The 26,831-nt window shown below is 47.5% G+C and overlaps 1 protein-coding gene across 9 annotated transcripts in view; it reads right to left on the bottom strand.

Annotated features, from left to right (window-relative positions):
• Positions 1–9,397: 9,397 nt before the first annotated feature.
• Positions 9,398–26,831, bottom strand: part of LOC148403245 (nuclear factor 1 B-type-like) — a 44,353-nt gene continuing 26,919 nt past the window's right edge. For 4 of the 9 annotated variants that reach the window (XM_088373388.1, XM_088373374.1, XM_088373365.1 and 1 more), the window contains 8 exons: positions 24,364–24,544; positions 24,038–24,159; positions 22,005–22,139; positions 21,755–21,939; positions 20,224–20,362; positions 19,799–19,881; positions 16,881–16,969; positions 9,398–14,367 (listed from right to left, as the gene is read on the bottom strand). In XM_088373388.1, coding sequence (XP_088229514.1) covers positions 14,235–14,367; positions 16,881–16,969; positions 19,799–19,881; positions 20,224–20,362; positions 21,755–21,939; positions 22,005–22,139; positions 24,038–24,159; positions 24,364–24,544 — 1,067 coding nt within the window. In that variant the 3' untranslated portion in view covers positions 9,398–14,234. The remainder of the gene's footprint in view (positions 14,368–16,880; positions 16,970–19,798; positions 19,882–20,223; positions 20,363–21,754; positions 21,940–22,004; positions 22,140–24,037; positions 24,160–24,363; positions 24,545–26,831) is intronic. The other 5 variants (XM_088373416.1, XM_088373380.1, XM_088373406.1 and 2 more) reach the window with 5 other exon arrangements.

Raw genomic sequence — 26,831 nt, 5'->3', positions numbered from 1 at the left:
GCAACTTAGAGCAAACCCCCAACCTCTAACGCCGCGTCGAAGCCAAAGCGAGACATTCTGGATTGGAAAACAAAAACGTTGTCGCTATCAATTCCACTCCGCTTTCCAAACCCTTTAATCCTCTTGAATCCCAGCTCTGCCGGGACCTCCATCTGATTTCCGTCATCGAATCGAGACATCTTCTAAAGCCAAACTCATACGCTGACGACGGCTCGTCCCAAACGACGCTAAGCTATCGTGCTAGGCCCAAGTATTTCATCCCGATTTGCGCTAGTGTAGCAATGCTCCATTTCAATAAAACACAATGTAAAGAGTTAAACAGTTCAAGATCTTATTCTTGACCACCGGGGGCAGTATAATCCAGTCGCAGAGGATAAAGAACACGGGTGCAAACCACACAATGGTTGAAGCTAATCCTTTTCCATTATATGTTAGCATTAAGCTAGCGGGGGCGTTCTTAAAGCAAGGTCGTTTACTTGTTTTTGGATACACACCGTGTGAGTTCACTGGACAATTGGAAGGCATCTTCCAAACAACACGCTGGATGCGGTAAAGCCTGTGGGAAGCGGCCTATCGGAGGCCCTCATGCACGCACGCACGAGCGCGCAGCGAGTCTCACGCTCCCTGTGAACAGCGCTCTTTAACGAGGGGAGCGAAAAGAAAGCATGCGTGATTGTTTTGGAGAGGCTGCCCTAAAGGCACGTTTAGCGCTCAATGCTTCTCTCAGTCATACGTCCTCTCTGGTTGATTGTGTGCCGTTGATCAGCGGCAACAAAGGCGTCATTAGTGGGGCTTTGGTCCCCACCAGGCCCGGGGTAATTATGAATGGGGGGCCCGGTAATAATTCAAGGGCCCATCAGTGCCGCTTGAAACTGAAGAGAGAGAGAGAGGGGGGGGGGGGTTCACAGATTCGGCAGGCGGGCCCACTGGGCCCATCTGCCTCCATTTCCCGGCCACCTGCCTGGAGATTTGACCCACGTCAGCCGCGGAGGAGCACCTTCACACACAAGAGAGAGCTGGCCTCCCAGCATATGGCATTCACACGTTGCTCCAACCAAGCATTTACGGCGCTCGTTAAGTGTCTTGACTGGGACGGCAAAAACAATGGCAATCGAGATCACATCACTGGCATCGCTGGCGGGATGCGTCTCCTTCCATCAGCGGCCCGTGGGAGTCGCAGACAGTCAAAGGCGAGGGAGCACCAGAAGAGGGCAGCGTGCCGTCTCAAGTGACAAGCACCCACTTCGATGTTGACTTAATATTTGTAAGCGGGCGGGAATTTTAACTGACAGTCATCTTGGGGGCCGGACCCTCAAACACAAATGGGGTGAGGGAGACCATTGTTATTTGATTTCATAACAAATCAATTTTTAGCCTTTGAGTCAGGCTGAGTCATGATTATGGAATCCAGTCGCAGGTCGGATTGGACGGTATGGTGGGCCGGATTCAGGCCGGGGGCCGCCAGTTGATGATCAATCCCTGGTCCCTTTGCCTGCCTACAACCGTCTTCTTTGTTTTAATTCAAATCCGTTCAAAGAAGAAGAACAATCAAAGTGGCAGATGTTCGTTCACCCACTGCGGCCAGCTGATCGGGGTCTGATCTTCAGACTCATAGCTGCAGCGTTATTGGCTACAGAAAAGCAAAGGGATGAGTCTGATAGGACGATCGGCCTTCTCAAAGTTCATGCCGCTGCCGCCGCTTCCGTTTCCCGTGGAACTGCATCATGATTTATTTGGGGGTGACACCGTCATTCATTTTTACCTCTCGGTCAATAGAGCTGAGGAAACGGCTTAAGGCCTGAAATTTTGAAAATCCAGTTTTTCCCGCACAAGACTCTTCTGAAGTAGTCATGGCGGTCTAGAATCCCCCGCCAATCCGTTCTTTTGTCTGCAACCTTGATTTTAATTTCAGCTCCTCCTCTTGAGCGCATCTCACTGCAGACGCTAATAACTTGGCTCGTATTCACGGTGGACGATTCGGGCAGGGTTTCGGTTTGCAGACAGAAGCAGACGGGGGAACACCAATGGGCTGGTTTTGATCTGGATTCAATGGTCCGGAATAACTGGCCCCCGAAGAGCTCTTATGTCAAATGCTATCTGTGAGCGGGTGCAGAGCCGAGGGGCGGGGGATGATGCACGACGCATTTAACACGTGGACAAGTAACACGGAACAAATAGTTTGTTACTGGAATATGTCGGGCAAAGGCTTTTGCGCTGTGTCATTTCTACTGCTTGCTCACTCACAATCTTGTCCGACCACCGCCGCAAAGTCCAAAAATGCAAATAGAGAGCGATAAAGTCAAGCGCCGTTGAGATCGACCATGACTGAGATCTTGGGGACGTATAAGGCTAAAAAAACAGCCCTTAAGTTTCTTTTTTTTACGGCAGCGCTTTTCTCAACCTCGACTTCTTTCTTCGGAATGTGAACGACGGACACGTTCTCACTTTTTTTTTTTTCCCCTTTTTCTTTTGGGAATCCGTCCGCTGCTTTTAGAAGACGAGGATGTTCGGGAGGCGGGTCAGGCCGGGGTCTCACCTACTTCCTAATGAATTCCCAGGCTACGTCCACCTGCAGGCGTTCCCGTACCAGCTTAGCAATGATTACACCTTGAGGGAGGAGGTGAGGGCGTAGGGGGGGGGGTTTGGAGATGGAGCTCTCCGTGGGTTGAAGGGCGGCTGTCGAGCCGCACCATCCCTGGCACGCAAACACACATGCGTACACAGGCGGGCGCAAGAACCCCCCTCCCCCCCCCCTCTCCCAGATTGGAGGCAGGTGCAGCGGCAAATCAAGCCTCATTAGCCGCACCTTCTGCTAGCGTATAGCGCCGACAGATGGATGCTCGCCCTCACATGTTAGCTCACATCAGATGGCAGTCGGAGAAGGGTGGCTAGGGGCGCACGGTTGGCCCCCCTCCGCCGCTCTTCCGCCGGCATCACTTCCTCACAGCTACATCACCCCCCCCCCTTTTCCAAGCGCTCCAGAATGCTCTTTAACCTGAATAGCGCTGCTGGCTACACTGTACTATCCAGGGAACGTCTGACACGGGATCAGTTTATTCCTCGCCTCTTGGCCCAAGGAGGAGTTGAGGAGGGAGCAGGGGGGGTCTGTGCTTTTCGCTTGATAAAAAAAAAAAAAAAAAAAGTCTGTGTTGGTATGTTAGCATTTGTTGCGCTTAGAGGGACAAATTCGGGGGAAAAAAAGATTTTGCTTGTCTCCAAATTGTCAGAGTGGCTTCCCCCTGGCTGTTATCACGTCAAACCAAAAGTGAAGCAGAGCCGAGGCACGAATGGTCTCACATCCTTGTTGGGGATGAAAAGAACCCCAAAGTCTCATCATCATCATCATCATCATCGTCATCATCATCATCATCTGTTCCTGGTTTCAAGGCAACGTCGGTGCAACTCAAGCACGGCCCTCGAGGGAATGTCAGATCTCCATGGCGTCCGGTCCTTGTTGGAACCGATTCATCGCCAGTCGTTTCAGTCAAGCCGACAAGGAGCGACTTCTGTTCCGGCCGCCAGCTAATGAAGAGAAACAGACGCGCATATGGGACTCCTTTTTCTTCTCTCTCTCTCTTTTTTTTTTTTTTTTTTTTTTAGCAGCCGCATCCTTGCATCCCAGATCCGTGCGCCATATGGGGAGAAAGTGTACGTGTGCGTGATGCCAGTCAACGGAAGGAATTAAAAAAAAAAAAAAAAAAAGCCCCCCCTTGTTTTGCTCACTCCCATGGGCACATGAAAGTGAAGGTTATACTTATTCACTGTTTTGGGGGTTGTGGGCGGTCCATCCTGTTGGCCACAAATCACCGTTGATCTCTTTGATGGCACGAGCCATATGTGCCTCCATCTTCACCTGCTCGCTGCCACCACAATGCAAACGCCGTCTTGAACGTTGACCTCCAAGGGATTCGTGCACTCATTTGCAAGAGTCAAAAGTGAATAATTGGGTTGACATGAATTTATGGATACGACCCTAAACAAAAAGCCACGTTTCATTCCGAACGAATCGAATCCCGCTGGAGCCCATCGAATCGTTCCGCGAAGAATCTGTGGCTCTGCCATAAGAGAAACAAGGAATGAAGAGAAGCCGCCTCAATTGTGACGTGCATGTCGGCCATTTTCAAAGAAAAAAAAGGAAGCGGCCAGTGAAATCTAGAAATGTTTGACGACCACAACAGACACGCACGTCCAAGTTGCGCAAATGCTCCGCAGGTGAACGATCCCAACTCTTTAAAGACGCCAATTTCTATCATCAATCTTCTGCAACTCTGGAAAAAATGCGCTCAGTCAGCAAATTTCCGAGGCTTCCGTTTGTGGGAAGCTACTCCGCTGACAAAACACAAACAATTATTCTAGCGTGTATTTTGGCAGGTGGGCGTGCCATATTACGCTGCCACGCTTCATACATGGCGCCATTCATCAGCTCATTAGATTTGCCGCAAGTAGATTGCCTCCTTATTGGCTGCCGCTTCCACTCTTTGGCAGGTGGACGTGGGGGCGGGGCCAGCGAAAGGGGGGGGGGGCGAGAGCACCATACATGCCAACACAGCAAACAAATCGTCATGGTAATTGACGTCAATACGTATCGACGGTGTCGCAGATGGCTGGCTTTGACGGACACAGGTTTACACTGTAGTACTGAGAATTTAAACTCGCTCGCAGGCACGCACGCACGCACGCACGCACACTCCGATCCCCTTCCGGCCTATGACAGGGCTGCACCTGCAGCTTATTATGGGAGCCTTTAGCGTTTTAATGGCACGCAGGTGCCAAAGTGCCACGGCAGCGGCGTAACACGCAAAAGCCTCAAATGGCTCGACGCGCTTGCAGATGTGCGCCGAACCTCGGCACTCGGAAATTGTTTGGGGAAATGACTCAAGAAGTCACCTTGTGGGAAAGTGAATTACTTGTACAGTAAAGTGCAAATTGTTTTCTAAGCGTGGCTTGAACGTGGTGGATCTTCCCCCGGCCTGGCCTTCAAGTCACGAGTTTGCTAAATTAGCTGCACTGTTGCACACATAATCTCCAGCAGTTGTATGAAAAAGTTTGGGGAAGATTTTCCGTTTTTCTGTCCTCTGATTGGCTGAATCAAATTGTCTTGTCTCCTCAGACAAGTATTTTTTGGCTGGAAAATATAGCTGCTCCAGTTGACTGTGGAACCAGAGCACAAAATTACAGAAAATAAATCTACTTTACAACAAAACTTGTGCAACCTGAAAGAATGAAGTGTTTAAATGTACTTTTATTATTATCTTTTGTAACACGTATTAGCATCTGATCTATCTATTTATTTATTTATTTATTTATTTATTTATCTGAACATTTATCATTTTTATGTATTCATTTATATTTAAATTTATCTGAACATTTATTGTTTTTAATTCATTCATATATATATATATATATATATATATATATATTTTTTTTTTTTTGGGTGCAATCTGTCTGGCTGCGTGGCTCTTTTAAAATCAGCACAGAGAGCGCCGATAAAGCTGCAGCCCTCCCACCCATCTCCCGGGGGCCAACGAGGCGCCGCCCGCTCCGAGGCCGCCGGACTCTCCCTCCGCCCGGCAACCCAAAGCGTAGGAGAGCCCAGGCACAAAAAAGGCCTTCATGTCAGGGGTTGCCAAATTGCATGCTCAAACATCAGCTGGGTGTCAACACTGCACAGAACACACACATGCAGTATTCCACGAAAAGATCGCACCAACGCGATGTTTCATCCGACATGTGCCACTGCCATAAATTGTGCCACAACATCTCCTTGGCACAGAGTACTCACATCACACATCTACCTCAAGCTATTTCAAGCAAACACTTTCCACGCAGGTCATTCCACAATGACAAGACATTTCACGCGCTCCCTCCAGGAAGATGGACTACTTCTTTTTGTGAATTCCAAGAAAAAAAGGCTTAGGCTCCACCGGCAACGTTTGATGACATTTTGTGGTATCGTTGAATTTAGCTGTTTGGTTCTACCCTGTTACAGATACTAAAGCACCATTTTGAAAAGACTAGCTAAAGTAAATCCTTTATAATGACATTGGGTGACTTTGAATACTCATTCCACGTTACTGTAATGACAGTGAAATGTTGCAAATGAATACTCATGTTAGTTTTTGCCAGCTGTGTCGGCTACTATGCTAACTGCTAACAGTAATGAGGGTAGATATATTGTCAAGAGAAATACTTCAATAATGCATCTTTTTGTGAGGACATGAGTAAAAGGGGGGACACAAACATTGTGAAAACATGAAAAATAAGAGCAAACTTACCTGAGGTCAATGAGCAAACTCACCTGAGGTCAATGAGCTTGTCACTCACTTTCTCAACCTCATGGTGGCGAGAGAGGGTTTAGTATGAGGGCTTTAACTCCGCCTACAAATGTCTGATTGGTAGATTTACACTGTCAGGGAGTCACCAGTAAAACAATATTTTCAACATACAGGCATGAGCAAAATGAAATACAAATAAGATTATAAAATACATATGTTGTCATATTTACTTGAATCGACTCACTTGTTTATTCAAAATTATCTCACTAATTTTACTGAGAGTTTTATGACAAGCAATGGGATTGTTTTGTATTTTCCTATAAACTTTACCAAACTGCTGGCAAAATTCGGCGGACCTGTCTGTCATAGCCCAAAATGTTCTCAACGAAGTCGGCCATTTCGTTTAAAAAAATAAATAAAACAAAACTCCACCAGTTTCACCGATTAACGGGAAAGTCTTTACAGGTCACATAAAGTCTTAAGGATGCATTGGGTAGGCCGAATCCATAAAAAATATCAAGCTATCATCCCAGGATCTAATCCCAAAATGAATCAGCCATTTTGCTTTGCTCCAAGCAGCCATTTTGGAAGCACAGGGAAGGCCGTCGACAGTATAACGGCCGCGTTGAACGTTCCCGTGTGAGAGCAAGGCGAGGCGAGGCTGCGCAGCGCCAGCCGCAGAACGAATATCCTCTCGGCATCTCGGCTCATATTTCAGCTGGGGCGGCCTGAGGAATGCATCCAGCGCCATAAATCAGCCGCCTGATGGGAACTTGGCGGCCGGACGGCGGCGCAGAGAGCCGAGCTGTAGAGCTTCGCTAAAAGATGTCGTAAGGTGGCCCTTTTGGAGGAGCTACTCTCGGGCGGCCACTCTGTGTGTGTGTGTGTGTGTGTGTGTGTGTGTGTGTGTGTGTGTGCGTGTGTGTGTGTGCCACGATTGTTTGTCACATCTCTGCCTGTCTGCGCCTTATGCAAATGTACAGGGGGGTGTTGTGGGGGCAGGCGTTGTGGGGGGGGGCTGCTCCATGGGAAACTGCTGGTGCTAATCCAGCATGTTGAACAGGGGAGGAGAGGCGCACTTTTCAATAAAGCCCCCCTTCCCTCGCCAAGCCCCTCTGTCACATGTACACACACACACGCACACACACACAACAGATGAACAGCGTGTTTTTTTGCAACCTACGGACGGCCGCACAAACAGCCAACACCTGTTTCTTTTTTTCGAGCCCATCCCGTCGCTTTTAATATGGGAACAAATCCCACGATCTTAAGACCCGGCTCGTGCTTTCAGCGCGATAACAAGGAGCCTCAGTGCGGCGGCGGGCTCGTAGCGCCACCTCAACGCGGACTAATAACGCTCCCGTCCCAATCTGCGATTTAAGACTATGAAATGTATGCAAATGCGTGTGGGAATACACGGCGGTGAGAAGACCATTTAAGGCGTTTTCCCCCCTCGGCCCTCTTGAGTTGCAAAAGAGCTTGTTGTGTCTTTTTGCTTTCATCAACGGCGGGCCGAGTGTGCAAAATGCCAACAAATGTCTTGTCAAGGAGTTCAAAGTGGCAGCCTGGAACTCACCCAAAATGGCTGCTTTCAAGCAAAACGGTTCAATCACAGGGCATGGCTCCTTGGGACTGATCGCTGAAAAGGATTCCCCAACCCTCACAAACTTTCCAAGCCTCTTTTTCTCGGCCATTTCGCTTCAGACCAAAATGGCCGACTTCCTGTTCATTTTCGATATGTGCCTTTCCGGTGTGTCCTCTTACCACAAGCATGTCAAACCAATTTGAGCACGACTGGAGAAAGTGCTCATTTTCTCTGAGGCTCGATTTCCGTGCAAAATGGACCCAAAGTGGTTGCTTCGAACCAAAATGGCTGACTTTGTGTTCCGTGTCCTTGAGACCGTTTCTTGCGTCCGATTCTAATGCCCAGCTCATTTCATGTGGACCGTGAAGCTGGCAACGGAGTTTCGGGACCTCTTAACTACTCGACATACATTTTCAACAAGATACACAAAAAGCAGCTGGCACAGTTCTTTGTCTCGGCACTGGCGCGGGTCCAGTCCAACTTCTGCACTTACCACTGCGTGTGAAAGTACTATGCACGAAACACACACGCACACACACCCTTGTGTGGATCCATATGGGGAGAGAAGGAAGGGGGAGGGGCACAAAGGCAATCAACAAATCCTCTTTGCGAAACATAATAGGAGCAAATCATCATCTATTTGGCCTCCTTAACTCACTGACAGCAGCAGTCCTCGATAAAGAAGGGGGGAAAAAAAAATATGCCGGAGACAAGAGGGTGCCAAGACTTTCACCGAGTCCTATTGAAGCCAGATGCCGAACGAGCGCCAGTCAAGTTGGGGTCGCTCGATATCGCCATCGGAGGGGACGCGGGAGGGGCGAGCCGCCGGTGCATCCCAGGCCATGGCGTAATGAGCCTTAATTGGCGCTTTAGACGGACTTTTGCCGCCTTCATCCCATTAAGAAGGCTTACGAGATCAGAGCTGGCTCAACTTGACACTGTGACCCACATGGACTTCACCTCAAGCCACCTGACCGAGAGAGAGAGCGAGCGAGAGACAACGTGCTGCCTGAGATGCTCAGCCAGCTATGCGGCATTGACGCATTACGCTAGATTAGCAAAGTAAAACCACGCCCGCTCTCAGGGGAAAACCAGACGCAATTCGGAGAAGCCATGAAATCCGATTAGCGGGAGACGTCATCAGCGAAGGCATCTTCAAAAAGGCATTTTGGATTAAAAAAAAAAAAGACATCTACTTGGAGTATGCGGTGTAATTAATTTGATATTTTAGATGATTCCATGAATTATTATAAGCGTTATTTTCGACATCTCCGTCAGGTCAAATGAAGCTGATTTGATTTGATCAAGGATGAGCATCAAAGGCCCACACTTGACTAAGTTGTCATATGATCACAATTGAATTGCTCATTAAATAATGGGCCCATTTGTAACTAGTAAAATATTAGTGACAGCAAAAATGTGTCCACAAAACAATTTTAATATTTATCTCATTTTTGTTCATTTTAAAAATCATCCGTGCCCAGAAATTACATTACTAAAAAAAAATAAAGCATGCCAGAAGATACAACGCAGACAATTTCTTGTTGTAGCATAGCTCATTTTTATTGTTTAAACAGTTTTTGCATAGGAAATATATCCACTTCCAGTAATTGACTGCAGTAAGAACAGCTGCTAGCAGTATAGGCTGGATATAACAGTAACAATCACAAAAAAAAAGAAAAAAAGTTGAGCCTTTATTTACACTGATTTTTAATCTTGTGGCAATTTTAACCCCTGCACCAAATGTAACCGACCGAAAGGCGTCGCTTCAAAAAAAAAAAAAAAAAAATCAATAAAAAGATAAGGGAGGCATCAAGGCCTGTACAGTTCACAACGGACACCTTGTGGCTCCTACAATGAAACAAGGGCAAAAAAAGTCCTCTAAAACGTACATTCAGATACATACAAAGACCTTTTGCGCACACTCGCAGCGAAATTACGATCAATACATAGGAATACGGAACGCCTCGTTGGTGTTGTTGTTGTTGCGTGCGCACGAGAGGGGGCGGAGCCAGTGGAGCGGGGCGGGGCCAGCGGGACTGGGGGTTAGGGGGGGGGGGTAAAAGTGCCACAAGTCCTGCATTTCAAAAGAATGCCCCAAACAACTACCAAAATGAAAAAAAACCCAAAACTTTGTTCTCATTTCAAAACTAAAAGCAAGCTTCATGTGCGCTGACATGCTTAGACATGAAGAAGCTCCGCCCAAAAAAGGAAATCAATGTCACATTTTACATGTATGTACAAGTCGCACAGCTGGAACAGGCACTGCATTGCTCGTCTTGATTTGGCGGTAAAAATAAAATGCTGGTTGATGAGAGAGCGCAAAGAGAGAAAGATAGAGAGAGAAAGAATTCCTGCAGGTACAAGCCCTTGCCGTGGCTTGAAAGTTGGATGAGGGCGATTGCACGTGTTTTGCATAAAAAAAAAAGTTACGGCGGGCAACGTGTTAATACTTGAGAGGTTGCCACTGAACACTGATCAACATTCAGACCCTGCCCGGCAACTCCAAAGAACTGGAAAGGACGCTACCTTGCGGTCATGCTTTCACTCTCGCAAAAAAAGTGCATCACGGGAAAGAGGAGGGGCAGGCGGCGGCGGGCCGGCGAGTCGAAAAAAGGAACATTGTCAAGAGCCAATGGGGAAATCGCACCGATTCCGTAAAAACAAAACATCGACAACTATTTGATAGTAGGACGTTTGATTTACTTTTTACCCTGCTTTTCGTACAATCTTGTGTGAGTGTGTGTGTGTGGGGGGGGGGGGGGGGGGGGAGGGGGTAACGTCGCCGCCCGGCTGCTACAAAGAACACACCCACGCCGCCGTCTGGTCGGATAAGAAATCGCACCCTTTTTCCCCCCATGATAAAAGAAACACATCACACCCACAGGAATGAACAATTCTTACACTGAAAGATCGACCAGCATTAAGCAAGTTGAAAAAAAATCGTCATTCAAGAAAAACTTCATTGTTGTTTGATACAGTGAACCCCAGCTCATATTCACAGTTTAGAACTGTTGCCATGAAATCGAGGAGCTTCGCTTCGACAAAGATAGGGCTTTGCCGCCATCTTGTGGCATTTTAGTACCAAGGAACTATGTTCGTATAAGTTGAGGAGTTTCATTTGGACCAAAAGAGTGCTTTGCCACTATCTTGGTGCCAAGGAACTAAGTTGAAGTTGCTTTATCGCCACCACGTGGCATTTATTTCATGTTTTTTTTTTTTTTATTGGGGGGGGGGGGTCAGTAACTCGGCAAGAGTCAGGGGCTCATCGTCCATACCAGGGGTGTCAAACAAATTTTTTTCGCGGGCCGCATTGTAGTCATAGTTCCTTTCGGAGGGCCATTATGACTGTCAACACAAATAAATGTATGAGCACCTCATATTATATACAGTATAAGCTCCAAAACAAACTGACAAATAACTCGTTTTCAAATCAGACGAGTAAAAACTGGGCAAATATTAAAAAAAAGATCTTTTTAAAAGTGCAGACAATTTGCAATTCTAGTAATGACACACGAATATTATGCACAATTTGTCTTCGCGGGCCACACAAAATGATGTTGCGGGCCGTATCTGGCCCCCGGGTCTTGAGTTTGACACCTGTGGTCTATACGATCAGAACCCCCTTACGTTAAACTGTTAAACTTGTCCTCCAGACACTAAGACATCAATACTTGACATTGGATTCATCCAGGGAGTTCTAACTCCAAATCAGGCTGGGAAATACTTTTTTTTTTCTTTTCAAAAAATGGAATTGACACATTTTTTACGCCCTGATTGGAAGATTTACAAATAAGGGCGTTAAACTGTCAGGAAGGATTACAGTGTACAAACTTTTTTTGTCTTAGGAAGACCATCATCTTCACACGCACACACAAACGACCGTCACTGGGGGAAAAAAAAAGTCGGGGAGATGCAGCTCGACTTGAGGATTTGTCGTCCTGCTTTCGCAGTTGGGAGGGGGAGGAGTGCAAAAAGGTGTCAACGGGCGTTGCGCTGATTGACTTCGACGATGGGCCCCGTAAGGCCCGAGAGATTTGGCTGGGAAACACGGAGGAGGGATTGCCCAGATGCTATTTAAGTGCCAAATGTTTCTTTGACGGGAGGGGGAGGATGGCCAAATGTCAGTGAGCAGTGTTTCCCAAATTTGTTCGAGCCAAGGCACATATTTCACACTGGAGAAAGAAAAAAAATAATCATTCACACCACCGACAGAAATGTCCTAAAACTGACGACCTACATTTTTTTCATTTGTTTCCAAACATGAATGAAAGCACCAAATGAAGGCAAAACGTCCGCATCAATTACCGGAACTTAGTTTTTTCTCCCCCAGATTTTCATCTGAACGCGATAAAGCGGACAAACTGTCACAAGTGTGATTAATCGTCATTTCTCGGAAGTGGAATTGCTTTCCCGGCGCAGGTCGTGGACGGACGACGTACGTCTGTACAGTCGACAGACACCGATCGAGACGGGCCCTCGCCAGGATTGGTCGCTGTGAGTGATTGTTGCGCAGGTGGCATGGCCGCGGCTCGCCACCGCCGCCGTTAAGGCATCTACTCGGGAATTGCATCCAAATGACGTGTGTGTGTGTGTGATGTCTAAGTGTGATTGTCCTGGCCTCAAGTCGAGTTGTCTCTCCGGAAGCAAAAACAAAAATGACGAGTGACCGACTTTGCAGCTGAAGGAACAGCATCGGACGTGCGTGACGTGAAGGAAGGGAAATCAAAACGCAACGTTCTGAAGCGAAGCTAGAAGAGAAGACCTTGTCGTACACTGCATAGACAGCAGCCCCCCCACCCAAAAAAAAAAAAGAATGGCCAAACGACCCACAACAACAACAACATCAACAAGTAGATCAAGAAAATAAATGCATTACAATAGCGTCTATCTCCAAACTAGCCTCTAATATTTGACGTCGTCTATAAGCACTACCTACATAGGCAAAACTTGGTATTGCATAATTGTCATCATTCTCAATTCAAGGACAATGAGCGCCGAAAGGGGAGAGAAAGATGATAGGTTATTAGAAAAGCCATTGGGGGAATACTGGAGGGATGAAAAAAAAATAACAACAACAACCCAAAGCGATTACAAACGTGACTATACACAGCCGGGTTATTCGGTGCAACTGTGACACGGGAAAAAAAAAAAAAACGTACATGAAGTTCAGAGTACAAAAACGTTCAAATGTCAACTCTGTGTGTTCCTACCATGATGAAAGAGCAAAATGTGTGTGTGTGTGTGTGTGTGTGTGTATGGGGAGATATGCGAAAAGGCACGTCATGTGGACGTCACGTATCGTCGTGCAAATGAAGTGAAGACTGCGGAGGCTGATGGCCGTCAGCGCCACTTTTTTCTTTTTTTTGCCACCGCCTGACTGATTGACAATTTCTCCGGACTTTTCCGTCAATGTACGGGTTTCTTCCTCTTGTAAACATTCGCTTTCAAAGCCAACGGCCAAAAATGTGAATTTTTTTTTTTTTTTGTAAACACAGTATATGTGTTCATTTCATTCTCTAAGGGCTCGTCTCCCCTTTTCCAAGATATAAATAAGAAAAGGCTAAACAATGTGTCCCTGTACAATTGGGGAAGGGCACGGAATTAAAAAAAAAAAAAAAAAAAAAAAAAAAAAAAACAAGTGCTGGTGTTGCTGCTGGGATTGCATGGGACTGAACTCAAATTGTGAAACAAAAAAAAAAGCAACATTTTGCTCCTACAACCGTCGCATGTTTCTCCCCCTTTCCTTTAGAGTCTGAGGGCGGACAGACTGATAACTTCCCTTCAAAAAAAAAAATTCAATTGCACTTGCCTCCATGGAAATTGCTCTTCCTTTTTGAAAGGGCTCAAACATCTTTTTTTTTTTTTTTTTTTTTTTTTTTTAGCGAGGGCTCCAATCTCAAGTAGTTAACGCTCGTCACGGTTGGAAGAAAAAGAACAAATGGACACTTTGCTTCTCTCCCGGCTCCACCACGAAGCACTCTGAAAGTTTTGTTTGTCATCAGAAGCACACGTTTTGAGTGTCATGCAGTAGAACATTAAGGCATCTGTACATCACAGTATTTGAATGCATCGCAAAGTTCTGCAAACAACAACTGGCTGGTGCGTGTATACTGTATGTGTGTGTGTGTGTGTGTGTGTGTATGTGGGTGATGTGAGTGTAGGAGGGGAGAGGGGGGGGCACCTGAAGCTTCTTTCCTTCCTTCAGCATCCATCACGGCCCAGGCAAAAGCGGGCGAGGGGGTCGTTTGGGAAGAGTGTTAAGATTGTACAGCTGCTGCTGCATTTGCTGGTTTCAGCCCCCCCCCCCGCAAAAAAAAAGAAAAAAAAGCCCAAAGCCAAAAGCACACCTCCTCCGAAGCAGCGCTCCAGCCTCAGTTCCCGGTCTCGGCGGGGACCAGCGGCTCACCAATGATGCTTATGCTGTAGTTCTGGTGGACATTTGTTGGCAGAATCGGCGTCCCGTTCGGCACTTGGAATGGAACTAAGCTCGCCCAGGTACCAGGACTGTCGGACGAGAAAGAATAATGAGTATTATTGTTTTCAAAAAGTCGGCCACTCAGTCGGCAGATACCCAAATGGGTGAAGAAGAAAGCAAAAGTTTACGAAATAACAACGCGTGTTCTCAAAATGCTTTTCCAAAAATATGGAAACGTACCACCAAGATTTTTAGGCCTCGGATGCAAGTCCAAGATGTTGTGCGAGAGCTCGTGGCCCTTCTGGGAAGCACCAGGGCTTCGTGTGTGTGTGTGTGTTGGCGGAGGTCCCTCCACAAAGCCGCCGCCCCATCCCTATTCATATCACGCTAACGGCAAAACAACACTGGGATTGTTGCAACGGTGCTAACTGAAAACGCGAGCGGGAACAAGTGGCGCGTTGTTCCCGAGGGCTCCCGCGTTACGTACATGTCAGATAATTAGCCCCCGCCCTCCCCTCACAGTGGGCTCTCATCTCAGCTCTTCTGTATGAGCTGGATCACCTCTGCCTCAACCAATTTGGATTTTTAGGTGTGTGTGCATTGAATCTGTTTAGTCCCAAAAACAAATGCGACTTGTAAGGTGAACAGGAGGCGTCCGGCAGGTACGGCTCGATATTTTGCGAACCAAGTAATTTCATCTGCATCATCTTCAAACGGAGGAGATTTGAACTCGGAACCGCATTGCAGACGCACTAACCCCCCCCCCCAAAAAAAAAAATCTTCAGAGTGTTCCACGTGTGGGTCTGGAAATGAAGAAGAAGGGCTTTGAGGAAGCGGCGGGCGTCACGGAAGACGTTGCCTTCAAAACGACCCCCGGCTCGAAAAATGGGGCTCATCCTCTTCTACACTTGTGTTCCTGACATTCTCTTTGCCTTCTCCCCTCCCTGCCTGTCCTTCTGCCAAAAATCATCGGGCAGGAAACGGGGGCAGCGGCGGCGTTGCGAGGGGGGGGCTGAAGTTTTTCCTACCTTGCTCAACAAAGAAGGCACAGAAAGGCCAAGAGCGACCCCGCCTCGCCGCTGTTCTTTAGGCCTCTCTACATCTTCCATCTCAGGTCACCAAACATGGTGGGGACCATCTCAAATTTGCTTGTTTGGGGACTCGAAGGGGAACCCACAGCATCCGAAGCGTCTTATTTGTCGCCGAAATGTTCTTCTCAATGTTGCAACCGATGTGCACAGTTCTCGAGAAATGGCGCAAAAGGTCACTCGTCTTGAAAAGAAATGAGCAATTTCGCACGGAAACATCTTCGCACGCGTTGAGCAGAAATGAAACCGGCAGAATTATCATTCAGCATGTTCGCCATGTCGATTATAGATGGATGGATGGATGGATGGAAGGATGGGGGAGAGAGAGAGCGAGAGAGCTAGAAAGAGATAGATAGAGCTAGCTAGCGAGCTAGCGTGATAGATAGGTAGGTAGGTAGGTAGGTAGGTAGGTAGGTAGGTAGGTAGGTAGGTAGGTAGGTAGGTAGGTAGGTAGGTAGGTAGGTAGGTAGGTAGGTAGGTAGGTAGGTAGGTAGGTAGGTAGGTAGGTAGGTAGGTAGGTAGGTAGGTAGGTAGGTAGATAGGTAGATAGATAGATAGATAGATAGATAGATAGATAGACAGATAGATAGATAGATAGATAGATAGATAGATACTTTATTGATCCCCGTGGGAAAACTCAAATTCATTATTTGACATGCTTTGGAATATTTGTTGCATTCGTTTCGCACTTTGGCATCAAATGAACAAATGACACAAACTGCTGATTTAAATAATAGAAAACGCTCGGACAAAACATGACACGTTGTTTTTTGATAGTCTGATGAATTACGCAATTTAAAAATGAGACTAAATTATTATCAAAACATCTTGATTTGATTTTTGAAATGGAATTTGACAAATCGAACCCTCAGCGAGACCGTGGTGCGTCTTTTTTTTTCTTTCTTTCCCTAATCACATTTGCAATTTCCCACTTATTTGCTCTCAAACATCATTGAAGCGTCTGCATAACGGCAATTGTGTCCGATGAACAATAAAAAGATATTTTTGGAATTCTTCTTCCACCTATTTGAGGTGTTGGCATGAAAGAAGGAGGCCGCTTAAGGTGGCGTGTGAGGACATTTTGTTCCCCCCCCCCAGCCTATTTAGGGGGCCCGCCAAAGGGGGTTCTGCATGTGTGCACGTGTGTTTGCAAAGACCTTCAGCTGGCGCTAAATTAACAAGATCTCTCTCTCACACACACACACACATGGAAGCTCACACACAGTTCCAGGGAAAAGTGGAAACGGGAGACGCAAGTCCTGAGCTCATGCATGCTCAGCGGCATAACGGTGCAGGGGGGAGGGGGGTGGGGGAGGAAGGGGATTTAGTTGAAGAAGCATGACTTCAGCATGGAGGCAAAGAAAAACTCCAAATTTGAAACTTTTTGCTTACAAAAAAATATTTTTACCGTTCACAGTAAGACTGCGTTTTTTTTTCCCCCAGTGATGCAAACTGACGCGAAAGAAAACGGCCGGATGTGTGAAAAGCGGCGAAAAGAGTGGAAAAAGGGTTACCTTTGCCAAGCAATCCCCAAAGTGTCGTCGGCGGCACTGGGGCCGTAATGCCTGCCGTTTGGAGTCACGCTCCAGTCACACTTCTTCAGCTGTCAATTGAAATGCGCGCCGTCAGATCACACAAGTAACAGAGGACAGAGAACAAAAAAAAAAAAAAAAAAACAAAGCATGCGGGCAGACGGGAAAACAAACATGAATGGGAAAACATGCAATCACCTGGAAGCCAGAAAAACAAAACATGGAGTTAGTCAACTTGGTCCACCTTTAAGCGGGCTACGCACATTTGAATCATCGGTCGACATGGCACTTTTTTTTTAGCTTTTTTTCCTTTTCACACATTTGCCCCGTCTGATTTTCTTTTTTAAACTCTTGGACTCACCAAAAGAACACAAAGCTGCGAGCCGACCGAATAATGGCGACGGGCAAAAAAACGCAAAAGGCTAGCAACAAACGTTTTCAGTGCCTTGATAATTCCTTCATATTCCAAAAATCGATGACCGATTTTTATTGCTCATCTCTCCTATTGCTTCCAATGTTAAAATTCAGTATGTGCGTAACCTGGTTAGGTTGACATGCATGCTGTGTATGGATTAGACACACATACACACACACACACACACACACTTGCCTCTTAAAAGGCAAGCTCGCATCCATCCACACAAGAAAACATTATGCGGGCGCACGTGCCTGCAATCCAGCTGAGAGGCCGACGTGGAGCTAACCTTGCCCCGCATTCATTTGGCAAAGCGGCGGGATGGAAAAGTGCACCGTCGGCACTCTGCGCTCCCGCCACCCGCCCGCCTCTTAAAAGCCATTTCATCAGATAGCGCTGAATATTCATCGGCGGTCAAGAAAATGCACGGCGAGCATTCGGGGGTTTGTCTCGGACGGGACAAACAACGGCAAAAGTGCCCGGCGGATTCTCCTCGAGGGGCTAGCCATCTGCCCGCATTGGGGGGGGGGGTAGATTGCGGATTAGGATCCTTCCTTAGATAATGCCAAATGGCATGTGATCAGGGATCTCTCCCAGCGGAAGGCAGGGCAGGGTGGTGGCATTCCCCGGAGGAGTTAAGCAAGGCCAAAGATGCCGAGCAGGTGTGCGGGAGAGCCGAGTGGATGGATGGATGGATGGATGGATGTTTTCCACCCTCCCTCCCTCCCTAGCCATTCTTCCAGCAGCGCCACTAAATGAGCACATCTTTCATTACGTTTTTATCGATTTGTCCTTTTGGCTTCGGATTGCGCAATAGATAACCCGGGAACCCTCGCTTTCAAATCCTGCACCCACATGTGCTGCCTACAAAAGTATCGCACGTGTTTCGAGAAAGGAACACACGTCGACGCTCTGTCAGCAAAATCATCATTTTGACAGGCTTGCGTTTGCAATGACGTTTTTCGGACTCAAATGTCAATTCACTAACAAACGGCGCTTCAAAGCCGTAAATCATTTTTGTTTTAAAAGTGCACAGACGGAATCGATCCAAACGGTCCCACTTTAAGTGCTGTTCTTGAATCATACGGCACTCTGTGTATCAAATTGTCTTTTTGTTGGAGAGATGCACACATATTGAGCGATATATGCACATACACATGAAGAAAGCGTTCAAGTACTTGATGACGCTTGGCATATCTCAGGAGTGGTCTAATACATTTGTGTTAATTGTGGTAACAATAATATTCATAACAAAAACAAAAAAAAAACGTATATATATATAATTATTATTGTTATCATTATGAATATTATTCATAATATATCATATTATACATACTTTATATTATAATATAAAATATATGTTATATATATATATATAATATATTATATAATAATGATAATAATAATAAAAGCACCAAAGCAATTTCAAATGAGGGGAACAAAACAAGTGCAACACACAGAAGCGTGACGACTGGAAGCCCAGACCGCTGGCTTCCAACAACTTTCCGCGCCTCCACAATCGACAGCATTTCATTTCACGACTAGATCCCGAGGCCACTCATTTATTTTAACGACAATGAAAATCTGTATCAAACTAGTATGAAAAAATTCTGGCCTCCCCTGAATCTGTTTTGAAAAGAAAGAACAAGAGGCGAGCATGTAAAGGCCAAATGGGGCTTTAGCAGTATTGCTGAACAAAAAAAAAAAAAAAAAAAAAAAAAAAGGGGGGGGGGGGGATAGAGGAGTGTAGTTAGGAGCAATGGTTATGCGTACAGATGTATTCAATTAGTTGTGGTCGGAAAAGACTTGGCCTCAAACCAGCACTTAAAAAGGTTGGGGAGGGGGAGAACACACACTCTCTAGTCTGTCTTTTTCGAAACTTACACACACACACACACGCACACTCCTGGACACACCTCACTTCTCTTGAGAAACAGCGGGGACAACAAACTTCCCCTGAAATTGATAACTGACCACAGTGCAAGATTTTGCAACGCCCAAAAAAATTCCATCTCGACGTGGAGCTTTTTTCGTTCGATAGCCACAAACGGTCATTTGGAAAGTAGTCACAATTTCAGGCTACAGTTGATTCCGTTTGTACACACAATTTTGGCAAATTGGTAAAAAAGGAACGAAATTGACAAAAAAAAAAGATATGTACGGAAGCATCCACAAGCCTAAGCTATATTTTTCACATTTGGAGTACGCTTTTCTAATTAAGTTCGATATCAGCAAAAAAAACCAGCATCAAGTCACAAAGTAGTTCAAAAATATACTTCAAAAATATCACTGGAATGTTTCGTGGTGCCGCAGCTATTAGGAAATGTTTAGAAGAATTTGGAGAGAGAGGGGAAAAAAAGAATGACTTGAATGTTGGAATACAGCGGAAAAAAGACGGTGAAAATGTTCCGGAGGCGCAGTGCCGTCTTGCCTGATGTGCGGTGTTGGAGGGGGGGGGGGCATCAAAATGGAGGAAGGTGGTTACCTGTTGCTGGTGGAGAAAGGCGGGATCTCGCGGGCTCAGGCCGACGAATCGGTTAGCCGTCGGGGTGCCGGGAGCCGAGTAGCCTGCGTGACAGAGCAGCGCGTCACCGCTGATTGCAAGTGCTCCATAAATTCAGCCTCGCTCATCAGCGTGGCAAGCGTCCAATTGTGACAAGTAGAGCATCGCAAGGTCACATTTTGGGCCCACTTTAATTAGTGGCTAATAAACCTGCAAGCATGACGTAAATCCCCCTTCAATGTTTTATAACAGTAAAGCAGAGAAGAGAGCAATCCATGTCTGCACGGAGGGAGGGGAGGGGAGAAAGGCCGACGGGGCGGGGGCACAGACTCATCCGCCATTTTTACAAGCCAGCGTACTATACAAATGCTTACAAAGCGTTTTGCCTTCCCCAGAGTGGAACTCACCTTCGGTTGACGTAGTGATGGGCTTGGTGTCGGGCATGGACAGCGAGACGGGTCGCACTGCGCCGTGGTGCGGGGAGGGAGCCAGGACCGGCGTGAAGTGGCCCGGGACTTTGCCCACCACCTGGCCGCTGCTGTTAGGCTGCAAGGCAAAAAGTGACAAAAGTGGATATCAGACAGACGGACATTTTTTTCACGATGTAATCGCAAACTTGCTCAGTAGCGCCCCCTGGGGGGAAAATTAGGCGGCCATAACGATCACAAAAAAATGTCAAGTGCCTGTGCCCCAAACTGAAGAGATAATTGACCAGTGTTGTCTGAAACAAGAAAAAAAGGGGGCGGGGCCAAGAAAGGCACAGTTTACTCCTACGACGGAATTTTCCCAAAGCAAGGGGGGTGCGTGAGGGCCCAGTCGTCGCTGCTTTATTTTCATGATTTTTTTTTTTTTTACTTCTTACATTGCGTGAAAGGAGGGATGCTTTTGCTGCTAATCTCAATAAAGGACAGATTGGAGTGGTCACTATTATGACTGTGACTCTGGAGGGCGACGCTCAGTCAATGAGGATGGATTTCCTACATGATTTTACACAATGATTTTAATAGTGCTCATAAATGGAATTCACCGGGATCCGGGGCGTGAAAAGACGGGCCTGGCCGGCGCTCACAATGGCGTGAATGCGCCGGCACGGAGCCACTATGTAGAAAGAAAGAAAAGCAGCAAGAAAGGAAGGGGGCCGCTCTTTTAGACGGCTGGAGACTGTCTGGGCCCTTCATTTCGGGACCGCCCCGAGTTCAAAACTCAAACAGGCCTTTCTGGAAAAGAATTGTGTTCCCTTCAATGTGAATAGAATGTTTAATTAGAGTGTAATATAATCTGCGTTAAAGCAAGCATAAAAACATTCTGGCACCGCTCCATGGGCTTATAAGCGCTGTGTTATTTGTCCCCCCCACCCCCCGCTCCTTGCTCGCCCCCCGACCGGCAGCGGGCCAGTTAATTCCGCACAAGAGCCGGGCCTCGGCAACGGCAAACATTTACAACCTTTATCATTCCCCGTGGTTTTTGCTCTGGAGTCACAGACGCCCCTAAAAAAAAAAAAAAAAAAAAAGAGCCCCTTAAAGGCGCCGCCTCCACGGCACTCTTGAGATGGAGCCATTGTTTACGATGCAAAGCTCACATCGATGTCACACGGGACGCTTGCGCTTCAGATACAACACTCTGGCCACCGTTTGTTTCCTTCAACCTTCTTGTAAACCTTTGACGCATTTTGGAAATTAGCGGAAACTGGGCCCAAAGGTGATAGCGGTTCTGTGGACCCTCGTTTGTCACGTGTCAGAGGGGCCAGCCCACAGATCATAAAAAGACAAGTAGAATTTTTGGCCATTAAATTAGATTGAAAATGTTTTTTTTTTTTAATTTTTAAATAGCACGTTAAACTGCCCCGAAAAAATGAAATGTTGAAATACTGAATGTTATTGTACTGTGTCTCAACAAAATGAGAAGACCCCTTCGAAACTGGGTCAAACTGTCACCCACCTGGCTGCTCTGTGGGCTGGACGGGTCGTACGACGGCACGTAGCTCTTGAGCGGTTCGGCCGGGTTGAGGTGGGGCGGGTAGCGGATGGTGGTGTGCGGGAAGTAGGACGACGGCGCGGGCGGCAGGATGGCCGAGGCGGAGAACTGCAGCGGCGAGTGCGGCGGGGGGCTCCTCGTGGAAATAACTGCCGGGGGAGGGGCGGAGGGCTTCAGTGATCCACCCGCAGACGACGACGACGAGGGAACTCACCACTGTGTCCCACGCCCGTCAGGCCCGGGTGGTGAGGCTGAGGAAAAGTGCTGATTCGCGGCGAGGAGTCTTGCGGGGAGGTGGGGCTAAACATGGCCTTCTCCGGCTTCTTCATGGTGGGGGACGACATGTCTGCTGGATATCAGAATACACACGTTGAATTCACGTCATCGACCTCAAAGCAAACAGTTGTCGTTCGCAACATGTGTGGAAAGACTAAAAAAAAAAATTCTTTGCCTGCCAAGAATGGATCGAAACACGTCTCCGCTGTCATAAGAATGGGATTTGCGTGGATTAGCGTCCTCGGAGGGGCAGGTGGAAAAGTTGACTTTGTTGAAATTGTTCACAAACAAAAAAAATAACAAAAAGGTAGTGCGGAGAAATGGAACCCGAGTGAAAATTCTCCTCTGATGACGTCAGATTAGATCGGAGCCATCCAGGGCGTGATGAATACAATCTCGCTGGCCAACATCTGCTCGCACACCGTCCGACAACTTTCGTAATCCGCCGTGGATAAACCATCTTTTCATCAGACATGAAATTTGTTAAAAAAGCCCTCTGGTCACAACTTTCCATTTTCTGTGATCAGATCTGCCGCCCCCGACGGTTTTTGTCTTCCGGGCCATTCCTTGACTTCTTGTCAGCGATTCCTCTTTGAGTGTGAAAACCTTTTCCTTCCTTTCACAAATCACGTCGTTGCCACAGTACACTCTCTTTGCCCACAAGAGGGAAGAATCTACCCGTAACAGGAACAAACCTAGTTACCAAAGAAAAAAGGCTGAAGGTTGATGGAATTTGCGTGTGTGTGTTGGGGGGGGGATTCCCACTAAGAGGTTGTGAGAGGAGAAAGGCTTCACGTTTCCGTGGAGCTTGAAGCATTTTCCTCTCTTCACCTAATGAAATCCTTCAGAGGGGTGAGCGCAGCGCTTTGGGAAATGCACAATTAATTACGAGAATCCAAACCCTGAAAAGTGCGTTGACATTTACAGAGCTCCTTCCAACTTTTGGATCTCTTCTACACTGAAGCGGTTGGCTGGGGGAGTGCGGCGGCATTGTCCGAACTCATTGCGGCAGCCATTTTGTGGCCAAAAATGAAAATAGGGCCTGGAGAATTTATTCCACCGATCAAAATTGGGCAGACATGTGACATAACTGGTTGTAAAAAAAAAGTCGCAATGTGCCATGTCCTAACTTGAGGCCATTTCAGGGCAAAAAAGAGCCCTGGGAAATTTAATTAAGCAATCAACACATATTTGGATAGACAGGCCACTCACACGAGAAACTCTCGTGGACAGGAAGGCGGCCATTTTGCTTTGCATTCATGACAAGACCCAACATGGACACGCATGTTGCCTTCCGCCATTGCGTCACCCGTTTGCTCGGTGTCTTGGGAGCCTTTGCTTTCCTCCGCGTCCAGAACGCCGAGGGAGCGTATGAAATTTCATGCGGCCGGCCGCACCGGCCTTGTGGTTGGGGTCCCACTTGTGGCTTGTCTTGTGTATTCCAAGTTTCCTGCATACTAGCGGGATTTTCTTAAAAGTTCCCCAAAGGCAACAGTGAGCGGGAGGAGTGGGAGGAGTCAAACTATCCAGCAAATGTTTTTCAGGAGTTTGTAAATGCAGAATTACGCAAGCGAGCGAGTTGCACACGCGACCCTGCCGCCATTCGGAACTGTCAGTTCAAAGTTTTCCCTCAACGGAGTTTTCATTGCTCAAGTCCAGACACACGCTAAATACTGTGTCATGAACTACAGCTGGAACACTTTGTTCCGGCGTAGGATACTCTGCCCGGCGGAATCCGGCGTTTCCTGTAAGGCGGGCAACAGGTGTGCGAGCGAGCGAGCGAGCTAGCGAGCGCCGGGGCTCGCGCTGAGACAGGCGGTGCTTCACACGGGCCCACGGGCCATCCCAGCGGCGCCCCGCTGCTGTCTCGACGGGTTCGACGGGTTCACGCTCCCGCAAGAACAGACGTGCTCGGAAAGCCGCTTCTCGAGGAATGGCTACGATTGATTCAAATTCGCCCGCGCAAATCACCTCCGTCTCGGTCGTGCCAGTTTGCCCGACCGCTGGCCGGCGAGCTGGGCGACGAGTAGAAGTCGGGTCCGGTCGGGCTGGTGTCCATGTTCTCCTCCAGGTTGACGGTTTTGGGCCTTTTGCTGTGTCACAAGACGGCAGGCGTTAGCAACACGCATTTATTTTGTTCCCGCAGACATTCACAAGCTGGTCGCAAACGGGTCGGGGGGCTTTTTGTCCCGAAGGAATTTTCCACATGCTCTAAATTTGACGGCGACCCTTTTGCGATTGTCTGCAGAACAGGCTTGAAAATAAAAGATTGGCCAGGTTGGCTAACAGGAGCAAACCTTTGCCGCTCGGCGAGATAGGGGCTTTGCGGAGTGCGCTCGAGTCGCGAGCTTGCTGACCTGCCGGGAGGGGAGGACAGGGAGCGGTGCATCCCCACGCCGGAGTTGAGGTCGTGGTAGTAGGGTTGCCCGGGCATGTCCGCCATGGAGAAGTTGACCGCCGCACCGTGGGTGATGGGCACTGCGGAGGGAAGCAAAAGTGCAAGCGCTGAGCCGGCCGACTGGCCGGGAAAGATTGTAACAGGAGACGCACAATTAATCGCAGAATCGCACGAGTGGTCATTATTGACGCTTTAGAGGCCCCGTGCAGCAAATTAAACGCTCCCGTTTGACCATTACAGCATTTCTGCTGAGCCCTCTGATTAAAAAGTCACCGCTTTGCACACATTATGGCTGCGGGGCACAAGCAGACGAATCTTCTCCGCACAAGAGCAGGCCATACACTAAGTAGACGCTTCTTGTTATTATTAGCTGCGGTTGTCCCGCACACACACACACACACACACACACACACAACGTGATTTACAGCGGATGGGGATTTTTTCCAGCACTGCGGTGAAGGTGAGGAAGGGGCCAGAATGAAGTGAACAAAAAGACATCGTTAAACCCCGCCCCCTCTACGGCGCTTGCCTCCAGCTCGAGCGGGTTTGGAACCCATGAGAGGACGGGGTGTGCGGCGCCGTCTGTTGTGGTCTGAGGTTGGCCACTGGCACGATCCCGCTGCCGGCCAAGCGGCCGCCGCCATCCTGGCAAAGCCGCTGCGGGCCTGGCAGGGGCCACACAGCAGACAGAAAATGCTGCGCCCGCCCGTGCGTGTCGCCGCTTGCTCGAGTGAGTTTCGAATGAATCGGTGTTCATTTCCATTCTGTCTATGCAAAATCACATGACATGTTAGCAGCAAGCTAGCGTGTTCTGAGTTTGCCGTTGTGCTAGTTGTCCTCGGTCCACAGTCAACTTCAACTGGGAGTGACAAACAGCTTGAAGCACGCATTCTTGGCCTCTTCCTTGGAGAACCTTGGGAGAATTTGTTATGCTTTAAATGTGTTTAAAGCGTGTGGGAAGAAGGGTGGCAATATTTCTGACCGGTTGAGGGATTCAATAATCTGGCCTAGATTTTTTTTTTTTTTACAAATAGTCTTTTTATAACATCACTCACAAAAAGGTTTTGTGTGGGGGGGCACCACCTGCTGTTCTTTAACCAGGACCAGGATTTGCTTTCTCCATCAAATCAGTAATAGCACTTTTGTGAGAGAGAAAAAAAAAAAGCCTTTTTTTTTTATTTTTTTTTTTAGGCCGTACTGTCCCGCTCGAACTCGGAGACATTCTTCACGAGTGTTCTATTTCCCCAAATCTCGCACAGTGCTTCATGCTCCGAATGCACGTCATTCTTGAACCGTGGACCTCGAGGAATGTTTCAGCGATGCGATGATGGACAAGTAACCGCTTACATGTCTCACCGGGACGCGAGGGATAAATTCCCACCCGTCCGTCGACCTTTTTATTTTCCAGGACGGAGCAGCGTATTCAAGGATATGCAAAGAAATAAAAATAATTTGGTCTGGTTGAACTTGCAGGGCTGCTTATCTGATGAATGGATTTGTACACACAGCTTCCTCTTCAGTACACTTTGTTCCGCCGGTACAGTAACAAGGCTGAGCTTGGGGGGAAAAAAAAAAAAAAAAGTGGGATCAGGTAAACGGCGCCTGCGCTGAAGGAGGCCCAGGATTCCTGGAGGAACGAACGTCCAAGGCCGACGTGTCGATGCACATATGCGACAGTGGCGGCGGTTCTTTCCCTGATGTGTTCCCGCTACCGCAAAGCAGACTGGCCCAACTGGATTGACCGCACACACTGCCCTAAATACGTGATCTCAAATGACAGAAGCCTCTGCGTGATTTCAGCGAACACACGACGCATTCTGAGGAATCCAAGATTCGCAGGTGGCCGACATTCCTGAGCATTCAGGTTAGCAGTTAGCGTTGTGTGTGTGTGTGTGCGCACGTTGTCCCTGACTGACACACGGCTGGCATTGTTCTACCTGTTATGGCAAGTAAAGCACGTCGCAATTATTTAAAAAAAAAATACCAACAGCTAATTTCCTGTTCACCTTTTCACTGAGTGATACTCCGATAAAAAAATATATATACATACGGTATACAAAACGTCTGGCACGCACAAAAAATATCACATCCACTAGCAAGCCATCCTGATATTAGCAATGTTAGCTTCAAAAGTTAGCATCTTAACATTTGACGAAACTCCACGAGTGACTAAGCGTCCTTACTTCAAACTTTGGTTTATACACACAGAAAATATCATGCCCGCTAGCAAGCCATCCAGCTATTAGATATGTTAGCTTCAAAAGTTAGCATCTTAACATTTGAACAATCTCCATGAGTGACTAAGCATCCTTACGTCAAACTTTGGCTTCAAACATAACTGATACACAAAGACCGAAAAATGATGAC

Source organism: Syngnathus floridae, chromosome 1, assembly GCF_059516105.1.
Source record: "Syngnathus floridae isolate MCC-2025c chromosome 1, RoL_Sflo_1.0, whole genome shotgun sequence".
Taxonomy (NCBI): domain Eukaryota; kingdom Metazoa; phylum Chordata; class Actinopteri; order Syngnathiformes; family Syngnathidae; genus Syngnathus; species Syngnathus floridae.
The sequence above is the reverse complement of the archived record's forward strand: the minus strand, read 5'-3'. Positions and strand labels throughout refer to the sequence as shown.